This window comes from Orbicella franksi, chromosome 12 (genome assembly GCF_964199315.1).
Source record: "Orbicella franksi chromosome 12, jaOrbFran1.1, whole genome shotgun sequence".
Taxonomy (NCBI): domain Eukaryota; kingdom Metazoa; phylum Cnidaria; class Anthozoa; order Scleractinia; family Merulinidae; genus Orbicella; species Orbicella franksi.
In genome coordinates, this window is record NC_138156.1 from 24,230,440 (window position 1) to 24,255,091 (window position 24,652).

Below are 24,652 nucleotides of genomic sequence, written 5' to 3' on the forward strand. Positions count from 1 at the left end.
CAATCGATGTATAGTTCTTGTTTTGTTTGTCCATGTTGTTTCCTTTTACATGTCGTTTTGGTTTCATACCGGAAGTTTCCTGCGTACATAGTAAACCGGGAGTCACTTGCAAATATTGAAGTAAGTGTTTTTTTCGTTGTAGACTTTTTCCTTTTATCGGTGGCTGCCAAGATCACTTTCCGCTCCCTGGACGGCCAAGGGAAGTTTTCTACAGAAATTAAAGCTTTAATTTCTTATTTGCAAAAAAATGACAAAAGCACATGTCATGGTATAAGTTGTCTACATAGCTTACGAGATAATTCGAAAAACGGACGGAAATAGACAGCTTCTTTAGGGGGCGTGAATTTTACTCGTTAAGTTAGGAGTGACTAGGAAAATATTAAACAGCACAATCATGTTGTTCGCCTTCTGTTAAATGGGTTATTTCTTTCGAAAGTTAAAATTACCTTATTCAGATCGGTTAAATTTTCATACATCAGACTATTTTAAAACGTTCATTTGGTTGCTCTCTTTATATCCAGTGTGGAAGGCATAAGAAGGAAGGAGGGCAGAAGGGCAAATAATCCCGTGTCCCGTATCTACAGTATCTGTTTCGTTTCATCCTTTTAGACTCCAACCCTTGTCGAGAGCTATCTTTGACACTTAGGCATCGTGTTTGACGCAGATATTAGAATGTGACCTAGGCATCTGAAAAAAATATTAGTTGCAACCAACGGTCGTGGTCGCAACTCAAACAACCACCTCGTTGTCAGGATCTCTCTTCTCTCCGCCCCCTAGGCCCTGGAGCAAGAGAGACCCTGTGAACGAGGTGCATTTCTCGCCCAATAGCCCTTTTCGCTTCTCTTAATTAGCCGGCGGTTCCTCGTGCTAAGGCCCCGCCGGCTGAGGGAAGCGAAAAGGGCTATGGGACGAGAATGGATGTAACCCAACCTAGTTTTGAGTCGAAAACGTCAACAGTTAAGTTTGGGCGGCAAGATATAAAAAAATTATGAGAAAGTTAACACATCAGCTTACCATGTTCCCTCTAAGCACATGGTTCACCAACTGGCTTATAAAAAACTTAAACTAAAACTGCTATCATTACTGCTATCACATTCTGGGTCTGTTATGCACTTTATTATTAAAAGAAAACGACTAAACCTGACCGCATTCAATCTTGTCCCCAGAGCACGCTTTCTGGTCAGTACCAAAAATGCGGAATACGGCGAAGGTAATCAGCCAATCAGCTTCCTGCGAAAACTATTGGAAGTCCGGAATCAGGGAAACTGGACTTCGTTCGACTTGGTGCTGACCAAAACAGAAGCGGGGTCCTGGGACGAGTTTGAACAAAGGATTTCGTTCCCAATCCCTAGTTTAAAAATGTTGACTGTGTGCGGACGTCTGCTACTGCACGCGAACTATGCAAGATGACGTTTGCGTGATTTGCCAAATCCTTCCTACGTCAACAGGGAGACTAGAAACTTCTCTACCATTCCACGGAAGAGAGACCTCGAACAGGTCAACTAGTGGGTGTAAGCAACGTCTGTCGTCATTTGTAAGCATTTCCGAGTTTCATCACCCCAGTTTAGTCAATGCAATCTAAACAATACCACGGTTCAATAGAGAAAATGCCAATTTGTACCAATCATCCGTTCTTGTATCCCACGACAAAACTAGAATCCCCATCCTGAATCTATAAGCGACTCTTCCACCTCTGTCCATTCCCCTCTTTGTAATATTCCAACCCGTGGAAGGACCGCACATGGCGAAGCTATGGCCGTCACTTTAACAAAATGGTTTCATGTTTCCATGTGCAAAACGTCAAAATGTGGTAAGAACGCAAAAGTGGTACACGAGTCACTGATGTTCTTCCCACATTTTTCACGTCTTTTGTGATCTATTACCGAATAGCCCCACGGAAACGTGGAATCTATGTTTTATATAGTAAAGAAATAAAACCCAATGTTAATGACGTCATCTAGGTGTCTGTCCTCTAATTGATCATAGGTGAGAACCAATCAAATGCAAGAATCATTTGACTTATTATATAGAAAGCAATGAATACTTTTGCCTAGTGAACAAACAAGCAGTCAATAGCATTTGCATTTTAGTTCACACAGTTTTGCAGGAGAAACCAGTTTCATAAAAGGGCTATTTTAGATACAATTTCATTGGCCTACAGGATACAAAACTAAATTAATAGTGCACTTATTTCACAGGAGAAATGTTGAACAAAATATACTCGCATTTCATACAAAAATTCACAGATCTTAATTAAAACAATTGAAAGTCTACTTATTCATATTCTAAATATTATAGAGGCATTTCTAGATACTATCTAATGGTAACAAATCCGGAATCTAATGGTGTAAACCATTTTATAACTCTGTACACAAGGCTTTCATTTGACTTTGCATGTGACCTGTGCCTTTTGATTTTGACTTGCTTGAGTGGTCTTATAATTACTTTCATGAATGAAAAACGGAGTTATTCACACTGACCAATCACGGGAGGCTTAAAAGAACAACGACCCAATCAGCTTGAAGTTAAGACAAGCAACAGTTCTCAGACGCGGCAACGGTGTCAAACGCGGGAAAACGCAAGTGAGAGTAACAAGAAGTGGTTTTGGTTTGGCTAGGAAAAATAGCTTGAACGGAATTCTTGAGTTCTTAATTTAATGTACTCAGAAGTTAAAAAACCAAACCAAACCAAACGCGGTGAGTTCGTTAAAAAAATGACAGTGTCCCTTTAAATATAAGTAATATTTTGAAGACAAACGAAATAAAATTACGATTATTTACAAAATCAAATGAAAGCCCTAGTTAAGCTGGAATTGAATCGCTTTCCGTATTCACTGCCTGGAAATTATTTTTACACAAAGATACGAGTTATAAACAACGAAACAAGCGGTCATAAAGGTTTTCATATTTAAATACCGCTGTTTTCTTACATCTAGGAAACCTGGATAAAACACAGCTTTTGTCGAAGGCCGCCAAAGAAAGCCTAGACAACCTGGTATCAGTCATTATCTGAGTTAACGTAGGCAGTCATCTTATATGACGTCAGTGCGCGTCACAAAATGGCGGCCGCAGGACTACGCTGTGTAAGACTGAAATACCAAGTGGAAATGCAAGGTAAAAGATTGTCTACGTTTACAACACAACAGACTTTACCCTTGACACTCAATGAAAAATTTTGATCTGAAATTTTTAAAGTGCACTTTTCTGACAATTTTCCGCTGGTTTTGTCAAACTTCTCAGCCAATGTACCGGTGAATCTTTGCGCATGTAAACTGTGAGCTGGCAGTAACTTTGATGGCCCCCTTGCAAACCCAACCCCCTGCCAAACCCTCTTTAAGCCGGAAGATAATAACTTGTTAAAAAAAAAAACTGAAATACTCAAAACTTAAACGAAGACCAAAACCTTCAGAGTTGCTCTTGGGCTGCGTTCACCGAGTGAATCTAAAGCTCCAGAACTAGAATGTACGTTCCATTTTTTCTAGAGAAATGCTTTCGTATTATTTAGAATCTTGGCGTCCATGGATCATTTTTTTTTTTAACTGAATTAATCCTAAGTTTCCTTGAGGCGAAGTGCTTTATACAAGAAGGCCTTTGATGTTCTTTGGCGTCGTTTCGTCGTTTAAGTGTTTTGTGCTATACCTGGAATTACAAAAAAGGCAATCAGCACTGTTATACATTTTATCCTGTTCAAGTTGATAATGAACTGTTCAACAAATTCCGAGAGCCTAAATTCTCAATAAACCAAACAATTATGTTTGTTCTAATTGTCCAATCACAAGTGATTCCCATTTTTTCGCGCCTTCCAATGGCGCGAAAACTGTAAGAGCCGATTCGTCGTTAGCGCGGTTTTCATTTGAGTGTCGAAGAGTAATTGGTTTTCCATCACTAGCGGTGCACGATTGACTTCAAAAACTCGCGCTTCTTTTTCGTCCAGTTAAGAGTAAAACCAAAACCAACTGTGACTCGATCACTCATTTACCCGCGTGTCGGGTCAGTCACATGTAATTACTAGAAGTTTTGATTGGTTTACTGTATTGTCTGTGTTCTTTGTGATTCGCTAGAGTAATAACTTTGGTTTTGACTTTATGACACTCAATTGAGAACCGCTCAATGACATACTTGAAAACCGTTCTTTCACGGGACTAGACTGGAAGAAGTGGAAACGTTTCTACGTATCTGATTAAAGAGAAGTTCTTATTTCTTCTTAACTCTGCACATTGTTAGCTCACCTTAAAGCATTAAGAAGACCGTCTACAGAACCTTGAGGTTGATCTTTTAACACTTTTATTGACGCTTTTATCTACGAAATAATAAAAATCTCATCGTAAATTAAACCCAATTAATATTTTACAACGTTTTGGTAACAAGAGCAAAAAATAATCATACATCGTATTCCTTACGCCCGTGGGGGGGGGAGGGGAAAGCACATGGCTGGGGGAGGGGGTGGCTGTAGCGAGTGACCCACATTAACTTCCCAACCCCTTTCTTCTTTCCGTCCTCGATTTCATGCAAAATAATTTCGTTTATTTGTCTGCTTTCAGTTTGTGTTGACTTCAAGCAAGGAGCCACTTTGTCCGAGATATCTTTCGCCTAAACTTTGCCAAGAAATCGCTCTCGAACCCGATAGGTCCACCAGTGCCTACTGAATAAGCAGGGTTTCCTTTGCAACAAAGCTAGAGGGATGCTTGAGAAAACGTGGCCGAGCTAGAGGAGAACTGGTGAACACCAAGACCAAAGCAGAAGGGAACTGGAAACCACTAAATTAAAGGTAACAAAAAATGACTGTTATGTAGCCGTTAGGTAAGCACTTACATCTATATTTGATGTTTTAGCGAATGCTCCTACCGGATGTACGTGATCATAGAGAATTATAAGACCAACCTGAAAAAAAAAAAAAAAAAAAAAAAAAAAAAATATATATATATATATATATATATCATAAAATCTAAATACTGACTGAATCGTGGAATAAACCAGTACAACCACAAGGTTATTGCATATTCTTGATCAGAAAATTTTCAACAGTTACTCGAGCTAGATGGAAGCTTTACAGTACACGTGCAAGTGACTTGAACCAACTTACCATTACTCGAAGACAAAAGAGATATGTTTCTTGGTTTGCAACTCTAGCAGAAAATTCCCTGCAAATGAAAAAAAACAAAAAATGTAATGGAAACGAGAAACAACACAGCTCCATCACAATGCGTCAGGACCAGGAGCCCATGGTGATGGGCTCCTGGTCAGGACTTACGCCTCCACTGAATCAACAAGGAACCAGAAGATTTTGCGAGAAAAAAATTCAAGGCACTGTACATGAAGGTCAAAGCTGTGAGTTACCAGGCCATTGCACCCACTATTCCCATTGTTTTTGTTTTAGCAGGCAGTGCATCACTGTAATGTAACAGGTTTTTCTCACTATGAACAAAACTCCTTGACTAAGTAAGATGGGAGAGTGGTTAGAAAGATGTTTCGATTGGTTTGGCGTTTTCCTGTAGCGGAGCTCCGCCAAGCGGAGCCCCATTCTCATATAGAAAAGAAAAGGAAACCCATGAGTTGATTTTCTCATGGTTATCATGGCTAGCGGTATTGCTTGTGGGCGCTACGCACGACGGCGACGACGACGACGACGGAGTCGCGCAACATAGCCGCCATACTCCAAATAGTAGGCTGGCAGAGACCTGCAGCCTTGGTTTACCGTGCACCTCTTAGATATTGGACATCCATGTTATGATCAATTGACACCTGTCGAAACAAGGTATCCGCTTACCAGTATCACGTGACCATATTGCGTCTCAAGTTTAGGGCTCATCGAGGTCACGTGTTTTTTTGAAGTTGACCGAGGACCAAGTGCTGGTTTTCGATTGGATCGCGGGTTCATGTTAGGTTAACTTGTTGAAAACGGGGCCAGGTTGTTTAGAAGCCGGTTAACGCTAACCCAGGATTAAAAGTTAACTGAATTATAACTTTGTCCTCTATACAAATGTTTTTCGCTGCTTTGTTTTGTGTATATTGTGATTATTAAAACTCAAAACAGAAGGCCAAACAATATACAGAAAACCTCATCGCAAAGTTACAAAACTCAAATCAAAATTCTACTTTATCCTGGGTTAGCTTACTGCGCCTTTCAATAACATGCGAACTCTAAATTCGAAGCTCAACCGACTAATACGTTTTTCGCTACCGTCAATCAAATGTTCGGTAGTTCCTCCCAGTTTCCGACTACTGCTGAGCGCGTGGTAATCAAATCGCTGAGCACTTGAGCTGAGCACAGTTCAGATAACGAAACAGTGCTTGGCAGGAGTCGGAAGCTGGGAGGAGCCACCGAACGTTTGATTGGCGGTAGCGAAAAACGCATTTCTCGGTTGAGCTTTGAATTTTAGAGTCCGCATGTTATTGAAAGGTGCAGTAATCGGGCTCTGAACAACGCGGCCCAGGAGCTACGCTTTTAGGCTGGCCTACATCTACATATCATTTGCCTACTTGAGCGAAGGTGGGTGCTGTATTCAGAGTACACTGGTGCCGCTCCTGGGGCATGGCTTCTAATAAAACCCCTGAATGACATTTCTCTGAGTAAGGAAAGACTGCTGCACATAGTCAACAACACGAACCTACAGCAACCTCATTATCTACATTGTACAAAGTCTCTAACTTTCTCCTCACTTAAACAAGAAATTTGACATTTCCTGACAAGTACATGTACTCACAAAACCTGACCTACATTGTAATAAACTAAGAATTTCCACTTCTGAATACTTTGACTAATTAAGGACCAAAAATACCAAAACCATAATATAGTACTTACGGATTTTCTATCATAGTTCTGCATAAATTTGCTAAAGTGCTAAGGCAATCTGTTGTATTTTCTATTGGAAGGCTTTTGTTCTGAAAGTGAGAAACGAGAAATAAATTAACGTAGTGATCAATTCAAAATATTGATTCACCTTATGACACTCATATGCATAATGATCACTTTAGGCTGTGACATAACGAATGAAAGAACGTCACATTAGCTGTGTGGAGGTCATGCCAAGTCATGTCACGCCAATCACACCATGTCCTGTCTCGTCATGTCATGTTATGTCACGTCACGTCAGACTATGCCATGTCATAGCAGGCCAATTTAAGGTAACTAACTGGTCTTGAACTGTACCTGTGGAGATGATTTTTATTCACATCAGGCAAACAACATAAAACAAAATTTTATTACCTCTGTTACAAACTTTGATGTAGCATCGCTAAGAGTTTTTAAAAGAGGTGTGGGGTAGGCATAAAATAAAGACATCCTGTTCGCCATTTCGTTTGACACTTGAATTCCTTCGTTATCGTCATCCTGCATAAAAGATATATAGAAACAAATCAACAAGGTTGTTGAATGGACTGTTTTTTATAGACAACGAAATATTTAGACATCACTTGGAACAATGTGAATTCATAAAAATTTTAAATATTAAATATAAGAAATTTTTCATGCAGGTCCTCTATCGGGTCCTCTATCCTGGTCGAATTGGAATTTGGAGATGTTGGTTTTTGTGAATGAAGGCAAACTGGAGAACCTGGCGAAAAACCCTCAGAGCAAGGCAAGGACCAACCACAAACTCAACCCACAAATGGCACCAGAATGGAATCTAACCTGGGCCACATTGTTGGGAGGCGAGCACTCTCACTACTGCCCATCCCAGTTCCTCCTAATCCCCTGCTCCCAAGACAGTTGCACCATCCCTACTCATAAGACAGTTGAAATTAAAACCACTCACCGCATTTGCCATTTTTCTTCTGCTAAGCGTTCTCCTGTAGTAGCTAAAGTCATTTTGAATTGCTGGATTTGTCATCTGTCAATGTTGAAAACAAAAACAGCTATATTTTGTTGATATTATGGAAGTAAAAAGATAGTTCATTGCAGTAACAAAATGAGCCTGAATTCAACATGTTTGATGTCATAATGTAAGTCAACACCACACAATTTGTACCTTTAAGTCATCAAATTTAAGGGTGAAGTGAAGAATTTCTGCAAACTGCTTTGCCAGGGCCTGTGACAGAGAAAACAAAACAAAACGTTAAGCTTTGCGAAGTACTGTTGCTGCAAAACCCACTGTTTGATAGGAGTAAGATGAAAAAACACTTGGCTTGAAAGATCCATGAATTCTACTTGCATCTTACTATGTACCCAGGAACTCTTACTAATAAACTTATAAACTAGCCAAGTAACTCTGACAATCCAAACAACACAAGTTCCGAACACCCATGGACAAAATTTTAAAGGAAAGAGTTTTTTTTCGACCATGAAACTATAAATTTACTTTTAAAGTACAAATTTGGGTACCTATGCCACTTTTAAATCTTGGTTAGGTTAAGCCTGAAACAACTGTGTTCAACACAGCTTGAGTCTAAATACATGTAGGCATACATATACTAGTAAACTGTGAATCAGAGCTCATTCTAGTGCAACCATTGCCAGATGTAACAAATATGTGATAAAGTAAATTTCTAATACCGCAAATGTATCTTAACTATTAACTAAGCGTGCGGGTAGTACTGGGAGAATATCAGCCCAAGGTCTTGACAGTATGGACCGAGCACATCAAGGTCCATACAAAAAAGAGAGGGCTGATATTCTTCCAGTATGGCCCAGAGCAAGCTTGGTTAATAAGAGATTTATTAAATGACTGTCACTACCCAAAAATCTTCAAGAGAAATCTTGCGGGATCATTTGGGACAGTGCTGGTCCAATACTTATAGAATATTGGAGTAGCAATGGAGCAATCTGATTGGTTGATTTTAGTCATCGGCCCTCTGAACTAACTTGGTTGTGTAGCAAACACATGATATTCACCTGCTGTCGTTCAAGGTGCTCAAGAGGAGTCTCTGGTCCGGCACAAAGAGCATGAAGAAGCTGAGGAAGAACAGTCTCTGCACAAAAATGTAAAACAACAACTTCAAACTGATGTCACAAATGTGCTTGAAATACAGGGTTCAGCTTGAGACCAAATGAAATCCTGGGATCTTAGACTTACAGATGGATGTCATTTGACAGAAACTGCAAAACATGTAAACTGCTCTGATTTCTATAAAACATACACTGTGGGTCAGCAACTTAACGAACAGTGAAATCTTCATTTGTAACAAATCTGTCCCATTTAGACAGCACATAGAGTAAAGGCATTTCTTTTTTCCTAAGAGGGCACGGTAACAAATCCTGCAATCTGATTGGTTCTCAGTGCAGTCCGGACTTTCCTATCTCTGACCACAGTCATGGTAACATGCACCTGATGTGTGAGTGGAAAAGGTCAACAATCATGAAAGAGACTTGAGAGAGTGGAAAAATTACCAGCTTAGGCTTAGGGTCAGTCTGTGTAAATTTTCCTTTAAAGACCTCAGTCACAGTTTTTCACTATACAGACCTCCCAGTGAAATAACACATGTGTCTTCTATCAGTAGTCAATGAGGAGTCATTTGTCACTCTTCTATCTTGAAATCAATCATTCAAGTATGACAAATTCCCTACTCTTCCAGTGGTTAACAACAAAAAACAAAGTTTACCACTCAAGGAAGTAACTTAACCAACATTTCTACAGTCACTTACCAAGTTCTAAAGCATATTCATAAAATGACTTCAGTTTTCCAACAAGTGGTACAACTGCTTTCCATGCCATTTCCTGCAGTTCTTCATCAAGGGCATTAGAAATTGCCTGCAGCATCACAAAATAAAGCAACAAAGACTTAAGTGCATCAATAACACCAACTGAATGAATATCTGCACTTCCACATGCACCTATGTCCTTAGAGTATTGCTGCCCAGAATTACAAAGCAGATTTGTAACTATGAGCTTGAGTCACTTTTGGCTGGTGGATGTCTTGGCATCCTTTGTAATAATTAGACAGTAAAATAACATTTTACTCTTACTAATGATCTTCTTTTCTTAAATTTATTGCTGTTGTTGTTGGTGCTACTTTCACAAAAATTTTGTTTACTGGTGTAAGACTAGTGTAAATTTTCTAGCTCAGACTTCATAACTTTGTGTATATTGTTGTAATTACATGTACACTGTAGCCTGAGATCCCCCCATTGAGGTGCCCCCATTAAGCTGAGGGTTCAACCCTCAGCTCTGGCAAATAAATAAAGTCTGTTTATTATTTATTTATTATTATTATTATTATTATTATTATTATTATTGCTATTGCTATTGTTATTGTTATTGTTATTGTTATTGTTATTGTTATTATTATTATTATTATTGTTGTTATTATTATTATTATTGATGTTTATTTTCCTGCAAACCCCAAAGAAGAACTTACCTGTCTGATTTCTTCATTTGCACCCCGATAATTTTGTAACTCTTCTAAAATCCGTGGTGCAACAACCAAAACACCATTCACTACCTCATAAACTTCCCTCTCTCCTTCTGTTGGCGAGGCATCTAAAAATCAAATATTAGACAATAACAATCTCTTTAGAAACTTCATTGCAATTTTTGTCCTAACAAATACTTATTTGTCGTCAGCCACTGATGTAATAGGAATTCTCATGCATGTACACATTATCCATACACTGCAGTAGCAGCTGGGAAAATTCATTTCACATAAAATTAAGTCTTTCTTTCTTTCTACAGGGCGGCCCATTCAGGTCAAAGGTTGGTACCCATAGGGGCCCCATAAATATAAAATTAATTGAATATACACATTAAAATCTATCTAGAGCATTGATTAAATTATACATTAGAAATCTAAGAATCTAAGAAGACATTATAAAATTAAAATAAATGACAATTTAAAGTTAGAATTTAAATGTTCTAAAAAATCATGATGTGAATAAAAAGGTTGTTGCTCGGCAGCAGAAGGTCTGTATGTTTGCTGCGTTTTACACTATTTGCAGGAAGTTCTGTCATTAAAAAGTTTTGCTTCACTAAGACGAAATGTCCTTCTCCCAAAATATAGCTTCACTTTTGGTAAAAAAAAGCCTTAAACTCTGCCCTGTGGTATATAGTTAAATTTACTTTCTTTCAATTGTTGCTGATCTTTTTTTTACTTCTTTTGACCTACAGATTGTACAGTGAAACCTGCATTGAACAGACACCCTTGGAACACTCATTAATGTCCGCTTAATACAGGGTACGTGCTCTAAACAGGTTCTAATTGATATTATTTATATTGTGCAATGATAGTTAATTATTAAAACCTTTTGTAACACAGTGTAACAGTGAAAGATAAAAGAGTGCTCATAGCACTATGCCCAGTCAGTCAATGCATCAATCTGGAATAGTCTAGTGCTTAGCTTTAAAACTACATTGCTGAACAATGTTAAATGAGTCCCAGCTGAGCTTTTAGAAGTAAAAAGCCCTTGAAGTGTCCAGTTATTGCAGGTTTTGTGCAACAAAAAGGCTTAATATTGGTGTCTGCATCTGCTTAACAGAGGTGTCCACTGAATGCACGTTTATTTTACAGTAAATGTGGGAATGGTGTCCACTTAATAGAGAGTGTCAACAATGTAAGAAAACAACAGAATATTGATCGTTGCTTATAAGTCTCCATTAAAACTTACTTTCAAAATCCAAGAATATGTCAATTTTACTACCACCAGAATCTTGCTCTTCTCTTGTTAGAAGCTTGAGGATATTCCCCATAACAGGTTGTTCGTCATGAACTGTAGCCATGAAAAAAAAGTCAAACAGAGAATACAAAATTAATGTTGACCCAATGCCAGACAAATTGCAAAGAATAATACCAGGGATCCATTTGTTTTTTCTTAAAGTTGTCAGCCAGGTAGGTATGCCAGATGACACACTTGCCCTGGCAAAATTTTATTTGCCCTTTCAATAGGAAAGAATTGCAACTGAACAATGTGTTTTTGCCGATGCAGATACAGTACAGAGCATCAGCGGCTGACAAAATGAAAATTGAGCCCACAATGATATCATTCATGGAGAATACCATCATCCAAGATGGTGGAACAAAATGATTATTTTATTGCAAAAGAAAGCTGCAAATCTTTTTCTTTTTTCAATGGATGACAAGTGGTTAGAATGTAGGAAACTCTGTTTTTTGTTTTCTATTTCTCTTTTAGTGGACACGTTGTGTGTGTTCTACTGAAAACATGCAATTCTGAAAAGTTTTCCATTATTGTTGCCCTTTTGCTAATAGAACACCTTTGTCTGTCATTACTCTTGACGCAAAAATTATTCTCTAATGTTTTACCAAAGATTGTCTAACATCAGGGTCCGAAATTAACTTTTTTCGGCAGGCACCAACTGGCGACTGAATAAAAAATTCAGTCGCCAAATGGAAACATGCGGTCGCCAAAAAGCGTCAATAAAATTTTTCCTTTGCAGCGAAACACAAACCAAAATTTTTTGTCACCACGGGCTTGCCGGCAAAATATTTGCAATCGATGTAATCAGGAATCAAACCATTGGTGAAATCATCTTTTGACCACTTTGACAGATCTACATTTCCACCTTTTGACGCCCAGAGAATATCTAAATCTTCATCTAATTTCTTCGCAGATGTTCCGTCTCCACCTTGTAATAAATTACGGAAAGATTTCAGAACATCTTTGGACACCACATCGCCTGGATAAATATTCATGGCGAAAGAACGCATGTGGCCTTTTAAACCCGCAACATGTATGTTATGGGAAACCCCTGAAAAAACCTGGCAGCGAAGCTTCGCACTGATCGTTGCTGTGAGACGTTGTGGTAGATTTATAATAACAGGACGATCGGTTATATACTTCAAAAGTAGCAGAAAGGTAAAAAGGAAGTGATCAATCGGTGAGCGGCTTTGAATTTTATTTCAATCGATTTGGCTGACAATCAAAGTTATTGTTTGTATAATTATCATGGCATGAAATAGTTAATCACCCGCTGGCGACCAGTTGTGAAACCCTGGTCGCCAGTGCAAAATTTTTAGCAGCATTGGCGACCAGGAAAGCGCAATTTCGGACCCTGAACATTTGTAGAATTTAGATAGAAAGCAGTCATTTACATGTTTTGTCTACTAAAATGATTAGACTGCTCACCATCATAAGGATTTAAAAGTTCTTTCGAAAATCCAGGTAACTGGTAAGAACTAGAACATTTGAGTTCTTCCTGACTCAGACTTTTTTGTGTGTTAACATGCCATTACCTTGACACACCAGAGTAAATCCAGAAAAAATTTTAAATTCAGTTAGAGGAGTGAATGTAAAAAAAGTTCCATTATATATATGACATCCAGTTGAACCTCTCTACAACAGCCACCACTGGGACAGAGGAAAGTGGCCTCTGAAGTGGCCATTATGGGAACATAGGGGTGTAATATGACAACAGCTTTTTTCATTTTTTTCTGGAGTGCAACATTTTTATTTAAAAAAAAAATGCTTATTGTGTCATGTATGTACGTAACACAATGAAAACATCAATAAAAGAATAAATAGAAAATAAACAGAAACAGAGACCAACAACATTTGGAAAAAATCAAGTTTTGTGGCCTGTTACAATAAAAAATTGCCTTTTGTATATTCCATTCATCAGCAGTTGCTTTTGTTGTAAGGTTATTTTGGCAGTTGGGATATGCTTTAACAGTGGCTATTTCTGATGTGGAGAGGTGGCTGTTGTATATAGAGGTTGAAATACGTGTAAGAGTAAATTATAGCCTGTCCACCAGGACTAAAAAAGTGGCTGTTAGTGGAGGTTGGACTGTATTTTCCTCTTCCTGACAGACAAAGTGGAAGACATTATAGGCTGATTTGCACTAGTTAACCAAACATTTTTACAAATTTTCTGTCATCAACAATGCTTAATGAATATGGATGGTTGGTTTGGGCTTGACAAGTCTTGCTCAAGAGAGAAAAAGCTTCAAATTTAGTGCATGCAAAGTTTGTCCCAGGTAACAACTGAACCAAATTGACCCGGTTAACAAAGGTCTATATGTTCATCAAACTTTACAATCACAAACCATAATAGCTAATAGTCTTTCCAGTAGCAGTTACTTTCATTGACAGAGACTTAAAATAGTTTTAAGCATGGAGCCAAGCCAAGAGGCAAACATTGTCCTGACAAAAACTTGTTGTTTGACTTTGTCCAAGACAATTCTGTTTCATGATCATCTGCTAGTGCAGATTGGCCCCATGCCAGGAAATGCATAAAACAAACGTATACACAAAAATTACTGTTGCACAGGGGATTAAATTTTCAATTTGACTTGCACATGCATGTAATTGGTAACTGAAAATGAAACAAAAATGGCTTACAATTTCACACTAATTTAAAATTCGAGTTTAGACCAAAGAAAGTCTGCTAGTTAAGAAACTTACTTAGTTTCCAAAGGCACAATGTGAAAGTTCCATGTTGTTTCCAAATTATAATCTAACTTACCCAGCATCGTGTACTTAACTTAATTTAACTTACACCAAAAAAATTCTGAACATGTTCATGTTAAATCAATAAGCTTAAGCTTTTTCAATACCCCATAAGCAGAATAAAACACATGCAAGAGAGAAACAATTAAAGATCAACCTACGATGTTAACAAGGAAGTAGATGAAGGCCTTAACGGCAGGATCAGAAAGGAAATTAACCGACCACGAAACAGAAGAGCTCAGCCACGATAAGTGGCAATCATTAGTTTACAACCAAAGAAGTCTTATGTTTCGAGACGGATGTGTAATTGCAGCATTATGGAACGACCAAAATCTTTCCAATCAGGCCAAAGTTTTCCCTCTGTACTGCATTTCCCCTTTAGTCTAAACACTATATATTGCTATGCTTGAGTCAATAAACAAGCCAGACCAATAACACGATTCGTCCGATTCGTAGCGTGAAACCTACATGAATTGAAATCGAACAGTCTCGTTCGACCAGTTCCACTTTCACATAGAATTCGTTCGATCGTGTTTTTAAGTCACGAAGAGGGAATTAAAGCGATTGGCAGGATGAATAGTACATGCAGACGAAGAGGAACCTACACAGACTTTTCAAGCAAGGAAACTGTGTAGTTTGTAGAAACAGGGTCTTACGATCACTCACCTGAGTTTGTGCAACCGGAAAGGGAAACGCAGAACCACAACAATACAGCGAACAGCGGGTCCCTATCTCGCACAAAATGTGACTAAACCCTCTCTTTTGACACCGAAGTTAACAAAAAGTTAATCCAAGCAACAAGGGCTCCCTTTCTCGCCTTGAAAGTCTGCGCTGAGAGCTGTGGCATGGGACTCTTCCTTGTTGCTTATAGGCGCTTCAAGCTTCAAATAGCAAAGGCACTGAATGGCACGTTTCCACGCCCTCCTAGCCCATAATATTATAGGGCTGTTTTGGGAATGGCTCCTTATTACCTTCAGTTCCTGTGTACGGTACCAATGAATGTACTACCAAATATGGTAATATGATGGCGGGAAAGTTGATACATAGGAATTTTTACTCAAAGGACATACATTTTTATTGCAAAGTAAATATAATGCAAAGCCGTGAATGAAGATCCTGCTTGACTTCTAGCATCGTTTTAATTTTATAGAACAAAAGGCCAAGCTTTTCGAGCGAAAAAGGCCAAGCTTTCACCACGCCAAAGACAGAAAACTTTTATATATAATTTATAGTAAAAATAAACCCGCGTGTTAAAACCCCGGGGAGAATCCCATCTAAAAATGACGGGGGTGCTCCTCGGGAATTTTGAAAAGAACCCCAGGTACCAAGACAACGTGATATTCTGGATTTTTGCCCATTCAGTTCAGGGTTGCGCGTTTTGCATGTGACATTGACCAATTTGCAAACCGTCTGGATTTGAGTTTCATCTCAGGTCATTACCATGTGCATCTGATAGACAATCGGTCCACAAGCCGGTTGTTCTATCTTTTGCTGCTACACCGTGCTGACGAGACCAAACCAGGTCGAAACAGCTGACCACGGTCGCAATTCTTGATTTTCAGTTTGGACTCAATCATGTCGTTTAATCGGCCTTACTTCATTGTTACATTAACTGACACCGACGTTTTTCGGCCCAATTCCCTAAAGCTCCTGCTGTGGGATCTTTTGAGGCCGAACTCCCTGGGGGGTACCAAATCCGCTTTTCAACCCCTAAAGGGTACGACGAGCACCCCCGTCCCTTTTCTATCGAAGTCAAATCCCCCCCCCCCCCCCGCCCCCCCAACCCGGGGTAAGAACCTAGTGGTTTAAGATCCTGCTGGCAGAAATTTGCCATTTTAAAACCCAACAATATAAGAACCTGTTTAGTCAACCAAGTTCAAGCAGGTTCTTATATGTGGGTTACAGTTAAATATCATGAACTCTCGTCATAGAGGCAACACTTCATATACCCGGGACATATGCATTTCTGTAATCAGTTGTGTTAGACTTATCATAATACGGTTGTGAATAAATCCTGTATATTTAAGGACCAAACCCCAGTTTACTTATTTTTCTGGTAATCAACAACTAAATCTCCTTCGTAGAAATTAAGAACTTAACTAAGGACAAGGACCTACTTAGCCTAAATTGCCAACTACCCCAAAATACAAGAACCTATTTTGCCAGACTTCAAAAAATATAGGTTCTTACACGCGTGCTTTCACTGTTCTATAGATAAAAAAATTCCTGCTGAATCGCATACTTATGAAACTTTGAGAGGAGATCAGCGAAGTGTTTTGAGTCGATTAGTGGTGGGACGACAGGAAATAACGACGGGAAATATTATATTTTTAAAAAGGGAAAGGGTCATAGTGTGCTAGTAAGTTCCGAGAGAGATTGGGCCCAAATTCAATATGGTCTCTGTTTTAGGCCGTCCTCTGCTGGCGGCATCGCGAACTTGTTTCCTTCGAAGAGCAGTCAATTTGAAGTCTTTAGCGAGATTCAAGTTGCAACGAACACCGCGCCACATAAGTACAATTTCCTCAAAAATCCAAGTGAATGGTGTTGAAATTCACTGCGAAGTTGCCGGCCAAAGTAACCACGTTGTTCTGTGTTTACCTGGAGCGCTCGGCTCAACTCAAAGTGACTTTGGTCCCCAGCTTAAGGGGCTTAACGATGAATTTACAGTGATAGCATTTGATCCGCGAGGATATGGAAAATCGATTCCTCCTAAACGTGATTTTCCAGCTGATTTCTTTGTACGGGACGTAAATGATGCTGCCGCACTAATGAAAACTCTTGGTAAGGGAAACATGGTACGATTTTTTCTTCCGTCGGTCTCAATAAGTTTACATTAATTATAGACATTTTGTAGATGATGGAAAAGCCTATACAACTATTCCGGGGAGGGGGCAGGGGAGGGGATCCGGATGCTGATCGCAAATCTAGTTAAAATAATGGGACAGTCCATTTTTTATCTGCATATTCTTTTATCTACAAAGAAATTTTATAAATTTCATGCCCAATCAATCTAAACCCTTAAATAATAATACGTGGGGCACTCAACTGATTGACTTCTGCGAATACAGTATGAACATGGTTTGTGTCTTCATGTGTAACGCAATTAAAAATTTTGAATTTCAAGCTTGACAGAGCAAAAACTTGGTGTCTATGCTTTCAAATCTCTAGGTCACTCTAAATATTCCCTCCTTGGATGGAGTGATGGTGGAATAACTGCAATGATACTGGCTGCAGCACATCCTCAGCGTGTTCATCGCATGGTGGTGTGGGGTGCTAATGCCACTGTTACTGCTGAAGACGTCAAGCTGTATGAAGCTATCAGAGACACATCAAAGTGGAGCCCTAAGATGAGGGAGCCCTTAGAAGGTAAGGCATGTTGTTTCTTAAATTTACAAGAACAATGAAAAGGGATCCTTCTGGCTTTTATCCTTCAAGGACACCAGCTTTCAATTTCTTCTCAAAACATCAGTACTAGACATGGAGGTATAAAAGAGACATATTTATATAAAGATGGCAGGCCTCATTTGTCAGTCATCATCAAATCATCCATTCCAATACCATGTTACTGGTGATTTTGTCTAAATCGTAAGTCAGTAGTGTTGGTGTAAAGAGAAGCAGCAAATCTTCATATCTGTAGAATGAGGGAGCAAAGATAGCACAGTGGGCTCAGAGTGCTAATGCCTCCCCCCACTGATATGTCCAGGAAGCCATTATAATGATATGCATACTCTCTATGATAAGCATCACAAATTGTCCTCATTCATAAAAAGTCACCAAAACACACATAATTCTGTCATATATGAAGTAATATGAAAATGACTCTTGTGATGAGCATGTATCTCATTAGTGTGCAATCCTGGACACAAGTGTCCCACAAGTGTGGCACAGGTGTGAATCTTAGAACCTAAGTGGTTGAGGTTTTTAAGTAAAAACGCTTTGTTTAGGGTAGGGGAGAAGTGCCATAGCTAGTAACTGGCAAACAGAAGCACTTGCCTTGGTAAAATTTGAAATTTATTTATTTATTGATAATTTACAGGTTCCCATAAGAGGCTATGCTTTAAATCATATAAATCAATATGAGAGAAATGTGTTTTCCGACATTGCCTCTCTAAGAACATTAATGGGATCCCTGTCTTTATATTGTGCCATAACTGCACAAGATACTTCTCTCTTGTTGTCTCTCTTCAACCAGGGATATAAAATGGGTGTGTGTTGAGCCATATCAACAGCTTGGGGGGCAGGGGGGAGGGGCACTCTGTAAATCTTTGGGTATGGGTCTTCTGAAACCCTTACCCTATACCAGACCATGATCACCTTGATTTTGCAACCCTATTCTAGACTGGGCACAAAAAGCCCCTACCCTGTCCCAGACTGGCAATTTTCAATGGGAAAACTTTATCACTATCATAGTCCAACATACACTAGCTAAACCAATATCTTACAAAGTCACTTCCAAGTTTCAATTTCTGTTATAGAAGTCCAGGTAAAGAACCCCATTTTAGGCTAAATTGCTCATACACTGCCACTGTCTGATTTCTATACCCTCTCCCAGACTAAACTGTCTGAGAGCCATATTTTTTGCAGCAGCACATACCCATATAGCTTATGTATGTGGGAGTACCCCCCTCTCGCCCTGTGGTCACTAGGTGCCATGAATATCTGCAAACGCATTTTTCTTAAGATTTTCTGAAGTGAAGTGTTCAATATTGTCCACTCTATGGAGCATTCAAGGTTAACCCAGTACATATGTGGTTACATTTCAGCCCTGTATGGAAAAGAAGGACTCCAAGAAATGAACAGTAGCTGGATAGATGGCATGAGCCAGTACTTTACTGAGCGGGGTGGTGACATTTGTACTAGTGAAGTAAAGAAGATAGAATGCCCTACCCTGGTGGTGCATGGGCAGAAAGACCCCCTGGTTCCACAGTTTCACCCTGAGTATTTACATGCCAACATCCGTGGTTCAAAGCTTCATATCATGCCAGAGGGGAGACACAATCTTCACCTTCGTTATGCAGACGAATTCAACTTGCTTGTCAGGGCATTTTTGAAAGACGAACCAAACAACAAATCTTCTCTTTAGCCCCCTTCTTAAAGGGGCTTTGTCACAGTTTCCACAAGTTGAAAAGTTTATCGTAAATTTTTCAAGTTCCTCATTTGTAAACCATGTTGATCTTCTCCATCCTTAACCATCCCTGTTCCGTTATGGTTTATTATTATCTCTTTGGTGTTTTTTTATCATAGTAAACTTCTATTGTCAGGTTTCCTTTAATTTAAAGGTAACTTTGTATGCGTTCTTCTAAATCATACTCAATGAAATGAGCCAGCAATTTTTTTTGACCTTTAAAGAGGTGAAACAGTTTTGACTAGAGAATAACGGGGCTCACAAAAAGTTCTGTGCGGTCATCCGGAACATCATATATATATTTCTCTGCTGGGTAAGTAACTTTTCATACTTACTTGCCCCATGGGGACGTCGTCTGCCAACGTAATGGCAAAAAGAGAAACATGTCTGAAGGGCAAGCTGGAATTCAAGTTTTTTTCGAGCCCTGGAATAAATCTAAAACAAGAGGAACTGAATCTGGAAATCAAACAATAGTCCGGTCAGACGTCCATTATTTGCTGGCCCTCTATAGGAACCCCAAGGCCAGCTGCAAGTACGCTAAATCTAGTTTGAAATATGTCGACGTAACTTTAACAAAAATAACAGTTATTCCCCAAAGGAGAAACATTTTCTTGTTTTTTACCCCCAGTTGCTAACCCAGCATTGAATTTCGCACGGTGGCCGTTATACTCCGGATCGCGCTGTCCGGGCTCGAGCCCTGGCCGGGAGACATTTCGCTGTGTTCTTGGGAAAGACACTTTGCTCTCACAGTGTCTCTCTCCACCCAGGTGTATAAATGGATAGCAGCGAATTTAATGTTGGGGGGTAACCTTGCAATGGGCTAGCATCCCATCTAGGGGGGTGTAAAAATACTCCCAGTCGCTTCATGCTACAGCGACCGGGATAAGCTCCGGCTTGATGGGCCACTTGGTTCGTATGTAGACTTAACCTACCTTAATGAATTTCGCATCTTCTTCGTACAGGAAACTATCTTGATGCCGGTCCAACTGTAAACGGAGTAGCTATTTGCCTGTGTACCTTTCTTTTCTACAACTGGCATACAGTTGTAGATGGGTTGTAATGTTATCGTTGCCTTTTTGTAAAGCATTATTAGCCCAACAAACTCATAGCCCGCAGCACTTTACCTTCCAGTCCTGCAGCAAAAAGTACTGAGCTAAGGAGTATTTGCTACCCCCTTCCCCTCCTCCCGTCACAGGATGGGCTGCTTGTCCACCACACGTTCCTCTCCATCATTCGGACTAGCCTATTCCAGGCTTTCAGTCAGCAGCGGAGCAGCCCCGGAGGGGATGAAGCAACGTGGAAACGGCTGAGACAGGCTACATTCGGTCAGGTTGCCCCAACAATTTACCTGTTTCTTGTTATACTCCTAGTCGGAGGAAAGCTCTACAGCGACATATATTCACCTCTTTATTATACTTTACATCGTCCAAAGAAGCATATAAGACAATAAAATTAATCTACCATGATCGGCGGCTAATATCTGCCTTTTATCTGATGCCTGATGTCTGCCCTTTATCGCTAGCCTACAAAACAGTGGTTTAGCGAGGTACAGCGCGAAGGGACTACGTGTCCGTACAAACGGAAAACTGACGAGAAATAACGCTCAGAAATATCACTTAACCAAAACTATATCTCAGCTAGAGCGATATACCATAACGGCTCTGTTCTTTATAAGAGGTTTTTTCAATGTAAATTTAAACGATAGAAAAGGATTGTTACGACGGTGAAGAATCTGTCAATTTACACTCTATTTCAATCCATTTAGAAATCAATACAAGTGTAAACCTGATCCGCTCGCAGCATTAGGCTAATCTAGGCGAATCAGTTGTCAGATTACTTGTACCAGGACAGTAAAAGATAAAAGTAAAAATGGTAAATTGAAGTTCAATCAGTCTGAAACTCTGTAAACTGTATGCGATTTTTTATACGGCATTACCGCCTTAATTTACATTGGTGGGTAGCTGGGTAGCCCATTAAGCTGACCTAGGATTAGCGATAATTCGATTGCAGTTTTGAAACTTTTCGGTGACGTTTTCTGTTTATTGCAGAGCCCCCTACTCACAGATTTTACAAAAACTGCAGGAATTCTCGCGCGCTCATTGGCTAATTTTCATTGTCAATAAGCGATAAACACACATTAAAGTTTATACCTTAGCGCCATAGTACCATATACTGCCTTAGCGGCGGGCAGCCCCCATAACCATCGCAATAGTGTACTCTGCACTAAAAAGGACGATGGTGCCCGTCGGAGGATCCCTAAGAGGTACCAAGACCCTGTTTGTGGGCGTGGCTTGAAATGTTTTTCACCCCTAAGAAGTACTAATTGCATGCAATTCTAAAACAACACATCAACTGACACTGATGTTTTTCGGCTTAATACCCTAAATTATTTAAGCTCCTGCTGTGGACCTTTTGAGGCTGAACACGCTAAAATGTACCAAATCCCCCTTTATAAGCCCTGAAACTGGTACGACGAGCACTTCCGTCCCTTTTATATTGGAGTCTCTCCCCCCCCCCCACCCCCCCCCCACCCCCCGCCCCGGGTACGAATCTTGTTGTTTAAGAACCTGCTGGCAGAAATTTGCATTTCAAAACCCAAAAATAAAAGAACCCGTTTGAGCCAAGCAAGTTCAAGCAGGTAAGCCTTGGCGGATTGTGCCAGCATAATTTTTGGCATAATTGAAGCAAAAAAGCATAATTTTTGAAACGAGCACTGCCACGGCATAATTAGCAAATTTTAGCGCTTTTTGGAGCATAAATTCATCAAATTTAGTAATTCTACATATATAAATTAAATTTAGGTAGTATGTTCTTACAATGCGTGTTTTAGCTACGCTAATAGTAGTATTGACTTTGTTGGCGAATTTAGCGATCAGCAGCTACAGGACAGCGTTCTTGCAGACTATCTCCAGGCCAGCGTAATGTTGCAGTACAATAAGCACTGCCTTTGTGTTGACTTGTGTATACTATTCTTATCCATCTTTATTCAAGCAATTATTGGTGCTGAAAGAACTCAGAACTGTCAAGACAAGTTGATTTACTTCGTGGCTTGATACTTTCAACTTTATAGTTCGCTATAGTTTGAGTTAGTTTAAATTAAGAGAGTACTATATTCTTTTGGTTCAGTCAGTATATACAGGTGTGATCGGTAAGTCGTTGAAGGCATTTTACAAACGGTTCAGAGATGCGGGCAGCTAATTTGGACAGCTGAGGTCCGAGACAAACTGCCATAAAACACAAATGAATTTACAGCAACAGTTTACTTGAAAAACACCATAATTTGGTGTCGATATTGCGCGCCTATATGTACATAATATACGTCATTTTGTGAGCATAATTTCGGAAATCAGTAGCATAATTTGGGAATTCTAGCATAATTTTGGCATAATTTGGCAAAATTTCGAGCACTGCTAGAAGCATAATATGCCACTTTTAGGAGTACAATCCGCCAAGGCCTACAAGCAGGTTCTTGTTTATGAACTCTCGTTATAGAGGCAACACTACAGTGATGGGCTCCTGACATATACATTCTGTAATCAGTTGTGTTAAGCTTATCATAATACAGTTGTGTATAAATACTGATTTTAAGGACCAAACCCAAATTAACAACTGTATCTCCTTCGCAGAAATTAAGAGCCTAGTTAAGAACCTACTTAGCGTAAATTGCCCATAACTACCCCAAAAGTTTGCCAGACTTCCAAAAATGTAGGTTCTTACACGCGGGTTTTCAGTATACTATATGGCTAGCGCGAGCGAGCGGGCAAGATGAATCAAATTCTGCGCTGTAATTGGCTACCCGAGCGGGCAAGATGAAGCTATCTTGCCCGCTCGGGACCACCCGCCGTGTCCCGCAAGAAAAATTTCCCCATATTTAAAATAATTCCTGCTGAATCGCATACTTCTGAAACTTTGAGAGTCGAGTCATCCAGGGAAAAACGGTGCCGCCTAGAGCCTGAGTGTTACTAAATTCTGAGAGAGATTGGGCCCAAACAATATGAAGAATACAAAAGCAGAAACTCACACAACGTAGAATGATTTTTTGAAGGTGTACTATATTTCGGCTGGCCAAACCAGCCTTCTTCAGCTAAAGAAGGCTGATTTGGCCAGGCGAAATATAGTACACCTTCAAAAAATCATTCTACGTTGTGTGGGTTTCTGCTTTTGTATTCTTCATTTTATATGTGAAGCCGATTAGATTTATGTATGGCCATCCCCTTTAATTTTTTTTTCTCTGTTTAGCGGCGTCCGACCGACCCAGATTTTCGCGTTTTCAAAAAAAAAAAAAAAGTTACACAGAAGGCAATGAAGGCAATGACACATTATTTCATACAATTGTCACTTTAATCTGAAACATAAGCAATTTTTTGCCTTACAGAATTTTAGTTTTTCCTGTTCTCGTTTGATTTTAACAACCACGTCGACTTTTTCCTTCCTCCATTGCCGCGTTGTTGACTTTGTAACCACACCTTGTTTTTTCCAGGCTCCACGGATATTATGCTGAGGTACCGGGCCTCGTAGCTCCAGACTCCTGGAAAATCACGTGTAGCGGGAATCGATTTTCCATATCCTCGCGGATCAAATGTTATCACTGTAAATTCATTCTTAAGCCCCTTAAGCTGGGGACCAAAGTCACTTTGCGTTGAGCCGAGCGCTCCTGGTAAACACAGGACAACGTGGTTACTTTGGCCAGCAACTTCGTAGTGAACACCATGCACTTGAATTTTTGAAGAAATTGTACTCATGTAGCGCGGCGTTCGTTGCAACTTGTACCTCGCTAAAGACTTTAAATTGACTGCTCTTCGAAGGAAACAAGTTCGCGATACTGCCAGCAGAGAACGAGCGAAAACAGAGGCCATATTGTTTGGCAATAGAATGTTTACAGTGGTTATCAATCACACGCGACCTTTATAGCGCAAAAAAAAAAAAAACGCCTAGACAAAACCTAAGTTTTGGTGGACGTCAATCATCTCCGCCTTCTTGCCGACTGTGTGCAAAATTTACCTGAAAGTGAAACCCTGCAGCGGTCCAGTCGTAAAAATTATTTTTTTTACTTCCGATATGTAGGGCTAGCTCACTAACTACATCCTTGAAATCTATAAATGAAAACGTTTGTCGGGTTTTACAACGACCATTCGCATGCATGAATGACCCCGAAATCAAGCAAATCCACACGAAAACAAATTATTTCTGCACGTA

The 24,652-nt window shown here is 39.7% G+C and overlaps 2 protein-coding genes across 2 annotated transcripts; one reads left to right on the plus strand and one right to left on the minus strand.

Moving 5' to 3' along the window:
• Positions 1 to 254: 254 nt before the first annotated feature.
• Positions 255 to 15,241, minus strand: LOC145463698 (CYFIP-related Rac1 interactor B-like). Its single transcript, XM_081447478.1, has 13 exons — positions 14,998 to 15,241; positions 11,536 to 11,637; positions 10,293 to 10,414; positions 9,580 to 9,685; positions 8,830 to 8,906; positions 7,967 to 8,026; positions 7,754 to 7,828; positions 7,207 to 7,329; positions 6,802 to 6,881; positions 5,083 to 5,140; positions 4,812 to 4,880; positions 4,229 to 4,299; positions 255 to 3,638 (listed from the first exon to the last, which is right to left on the minus strand). The coding sequence occupies exons 2-13, from the start codon at positions 11,615 to 11,617 to the stop codon at positions 3,575 to 3,577; spliced, it is 987 nt and encodes a 328-aa protein (XP_081303604.1). The 5' UTR covers positions 11,618 to 11,637; positions 14,998 to 15,241; the 3' UTR covers positions 255 to 3,574.
• Positions 15,242 to 16,597: 1,356 nt separating this feature from the next.
• On the plus strand, positions 16,598 to 21,960 carry LOC145463705 (serine hydrolase BPHL-like). Its single transcript, XM_081447486.1, has 3 exons — positions 16,598 to 17,112; positions 17,500 to 17,697; positions 19,095 to 21,960. The coding sequence occupies exons 1-3, from the start codon at positions 16,725 to 16,727 to the stop codon at positions 19,412 to 19,414; spliced, it is 906 nt and encodes a 301-aa protein (XP_081303612.1). The 5' UTR covers positions 16,598 to 16,724; the 3' UTR covers positions 19,415 to 21,960.
• Positions 21,961 to 24,652: the final 2,692 nt, after the last annotated feature.